Source organism: Oxyura jamaicensis, chromosome 22 (assembly GCF_011077185.1).
Source record: "Oxyura jamaicensis isolate SHBP4307 breed ruddy duck chromosome 22, BPBGC_Ojam_1.0, whole genome shotgun sequence".
Taxonomy (NCBI): Eukaryota; Metazoa; Chordata; class Aves; order Anseriformes; family Anatidae; genus Oxyura; species Oxyura jamaicensis.
The window spans coordinates 744,581-747,763 of NC_048914.1; the positions used below are offsets into that span (position 1 = coordinate 744,581).

General features: G+C 47.6%; 2 protein-coding genes across 4 annotated transcripts in view; one reads left to right on the forward strand and one right to left on the reverse strand.

Moving 5' to 3' along the window:
• The window catches only part of CDS2 (CDP-diacylglycerol synthase 2), a 25,941-nt gene extending 25,930 nt beyond the window's left edge, over window positions 1–11 (reverse strand). For all 3 annotated transcript variants that reach the window (XM_035344980.1, XM_035344977.1, XM_035344975.1), the window contains exon 1: window positions 1–11. This exon is cut by the window's left edge and continues 70 nt beyond it. The gene's annotated coding sequence lies outside the window, so the exon portion shown is untranslated.
• The window catches only part of PCNA (proliferating cell nuclear antigen), a 2,956-nt gene extending 130 nt beyond the window's left edge, over window positions 1–2,826 (forward strand). The window contains exons 2-7 of the mRNA XM_035344984.1: window positions 58–299; window positions 818–915; window positions 1,302–1,369; window positions 1,534–1,728; window positions 2,027–2,150; window positions 2,269–2,826. Coding sequence (XP_035200875.1) covers window positions 79–299; window positions 818–915; window positions 1,302–1,369; window positions 1,534–1,728; window positions 2,027–2,150; window positions 2,269–2,351 — 789 coding nt within the window. The 5' untranslated portion in view covers window positions 58–78 and the 3' untranslated portion in view covers window positions 2,352–2,826. The remainder of the gene's footprint in view (window positions 1–57; window positions 300–817; window positions 916–1,301; window positions 1,370–1,533; window positions 1,729–2,026; window positions 2,151–2,268) is intronic.
• The last annotated feature ends 357 nt before the right edge of the window (window positions 2,827–3,183 follow it).

Here is a 3,183-nt window from a genome sequence, read left to right on the forward strand (position 1 = left end):
GCTGCTGCCGCCGCCGCTGCTGCCGCCGCCGCTGCTGCCGCCGCCGCCGCCGCTGCCGCCGCCGCTGCTGCCGCCAGGATGTTCGAGGCGCGGCTGGTGCAGGGCTCGGTGCTCAAGCGAGTGCTGGAGGCTCTCAAGGACCTCATCACCGAGGCCTGCTGGGACCTGGGCTCGGGCGGCATCAGCCTGCAGAGCATGGACTCTTCGCACGTCTCCCTGGTGCAGCTCACGCTGCGCTCCGAGGGCTTCGACACCTACCGCTGCGACCGCAACATCGCCATGGGCGTCAACCTCTCCAGGTAGCGGCAGGGCCGCCGCGGGGTGGGCCCGGGTCTGCGCCCGAGGGCAGCGGGGGCCGCTGGGGCTCGGGGGAAGCGGCGTGTGAGGGCCGAGGGGTCCCCGCGCCCTCAGGAGCGGCTCGGGGAGCTCAGAGCCCCGCTGCGCGCCCCCCCCCCCCGTCTTCTCCTCAGAGCTCTCGCGCCGTTTTTCGCAGCGCGCGCGGGGTCCGTGACGTCACTGGCGGCGCCATGCGCGCGGCTCGCTGTGGCGGGAAAGCGCGGCGGTTTGGCGCCATGGCGCCCGCAGCCCCCCCCCCCCCCGCTGCCGCCCCGGGCGGGGCGACGAGTCTCTATACGGGGGTGGTTGTGCCTCTAACGGCCCAGTGGCTGTGTGTAGCTCTTGGAGTGTAGAGCAGCCTCACTGCACCCGAGGTTGCTGACAGCTTCTCGTTAAACTTGCTTTAGCACGCCACAATTGGTAACTGGCTTGGTGTTTTTTCTCTGTAATCCCACGAGTGGTCTGCTTGTTTTTTCCGTAGCATGTCCAAAATACTGAAATGTGCTGGAAATGAAGACATCATAACGCTCAGAGCAGAAGACAATGCGGATACATTGGCTCTAGTGTTTGAAGCACCAAGTGAGTCTTGTATTGGAGAGCTCATTTGCTACCAGAATAATTTAGGCAGTCATAGACCAAGCAGTATGTGCTGATTGTGAGGGTGGTCAGAAATGGGAGGATTCACCTGAAACTTAAATGGCCTGGAAATGTGAACTTGGTCTACCTGACCAGTGCTTCATCTGAAAGGGAATCTTCCTTATGCTACATAAAAATGTTCCTAGGCACATCTTAGCAGGCAGCTTTCCTCTTACAACCTACAAAAGTCCGTTTATGTTGCCTAGATTTCAAGCAAGGTGGATCCTATTGTCACACTTAAGGTGTGACAATAAAAAGTTGGGGACAGAACTTAGATCCTGACGGGTAGTTTATTTGAAACACCTGGTCACGCTATGATTTTTCTTTAGATCAGGAAAAGGTTTCTGATTATGAGATGAAGCTAATGGATCTTGATGTGGAGCAGCTTGGAATTCCAGTAAGTAGTTGAATGACTGTTTCTTAGCATGTTTTTCCATGTTAATGTCGGACATAGTTTGAGATAGTAACACTTCCTTCCTAAAGACTGCGTAAATTTTAGTGTATTGACTATACCAATCTTCATAAAAATTTCATTGTGTCACTTTTTTTTTTTTTTTACAGGAACAGGAATATAGTTGTGTAGTGAAAATGCCTTCTGCCGAATTTGCACGTATCTGTAGAGATCTCAGCCATATTGGTGATGCAGTTGTCATCTCCTGTGCAAAAGATGGTGTGAAATTTTCAGCTAACGGGGAGCTAGGAAATGGAAACATCAAGCTGTCACAGACTAGTAATGTGGACAAAGAAGAAGAAGCTGTAAGTTAATGCTTACTGTGGTGTCTTCAGCATTGAGTTTTCTACTAATATGACTGGAGACTAAAGGTGGGCCACTGGATCACGTATTTTTCTGATTTATAGAACCAAGTCAAAAACTCCTGCCAGCTTTGGGTTCTTAGCCATGGGGTCTGCAAACAGCCCGCAGAGCAAAGTAGGGAATACCACTGGCTGCCTTTGCATGAGGTGTCTCTGGGTCTGTGGTGCTGAATTATTTGAGAAACTTCAGGGTACTTGTTGCAGCTTGCATTTACCAAATGTTTTAATCTGGCTGTTCTAGGTTACAATAGAGATGAATGAGCCAGTCCAGCTGACCTTTGCCCTGAGGTACTTGAACTTTTTTACCAAAGCTACTCCTCTGTCACCTACAGTAACACTCAGCATGTCTGCAGATGTTCCTCTGGGTAAGTAAATGCAGCTCTCATTGAAAATCTCCTTGTAAAATATTCCACCTTAGAACTGTAACAAGTCTTGACTGAATGGCTCTTCTGAAGAATCTTTTGCATTTTTTTCTTTTACCAGTTGTGGAGTACAAGATTGCTGATATGGGACACTTAAAATACTATCTGGCACCAAAGATTGAAGACCAACAAGAAGGTTCTTAATTGGACTAGGACTTGAAGGGGAGATCTGGTTGTTCCTGGAGAGAACTGACTTTGAGAAGGAAATGGTGTCTGCCATATTACCAGCAGTTTCAGTACATTGGAGAATCCATGAGCACTGTTAAGCATGTTGTGTAGATATCTCTGTAAATATTTTTCAACTTGCTATTTTGCTATATTGGTGTCATTTGAAACAGGAATTTTTTTTCTAGTCTATTCCTATGCTTTCAGTAATCTTAGATGCTATCTCTAGGTGAAATACCTTACTCCTTTCGTTGTGTGTTAGAGGAGTGCATTATTTAACTTCAATAAAGATGATTCCTAGAGTTTGAGCTGTGGAACTATAGTTGACTAGGCTTGCTGTTTAATTATGCCACAACTTTATTTGCCCTCCATCCATTTATTTTTGAAGCTGATATTCTAACTGAAACATGAAAAGTGGAAATAAAGTAATTACATGGTTCTTATACTATTTAAATGTGAATGGATTAATCAATGCTCTGTCGAACTATGCTGATATACCCCTGCAGGGGTGGCCAAATACCTTGATTGAATGTGTTGAAGTGGAAGAGGTAGTTACAGTCTGAATAATCCATCAGTGATACTGTAAACAGAGGAGGTTTGTGGAACATGTTTTGCTTAAAATGCATTAGCTTTGCAGATGAAAGAGCTGCCTGTTCCAGCAGGAACTGTTTCTGTGGCTGTCACTTGCCCTCCAAATGAAGTCTGAGGGTGTGTAGACACATGCCACAGTGTCATGGTGACTGCAAGTTGGTGTAGAAAGCTGTGTGAACCGTTCCTGGTTTTAGCTCTGTTACTAGCTTGGTGATGTTAA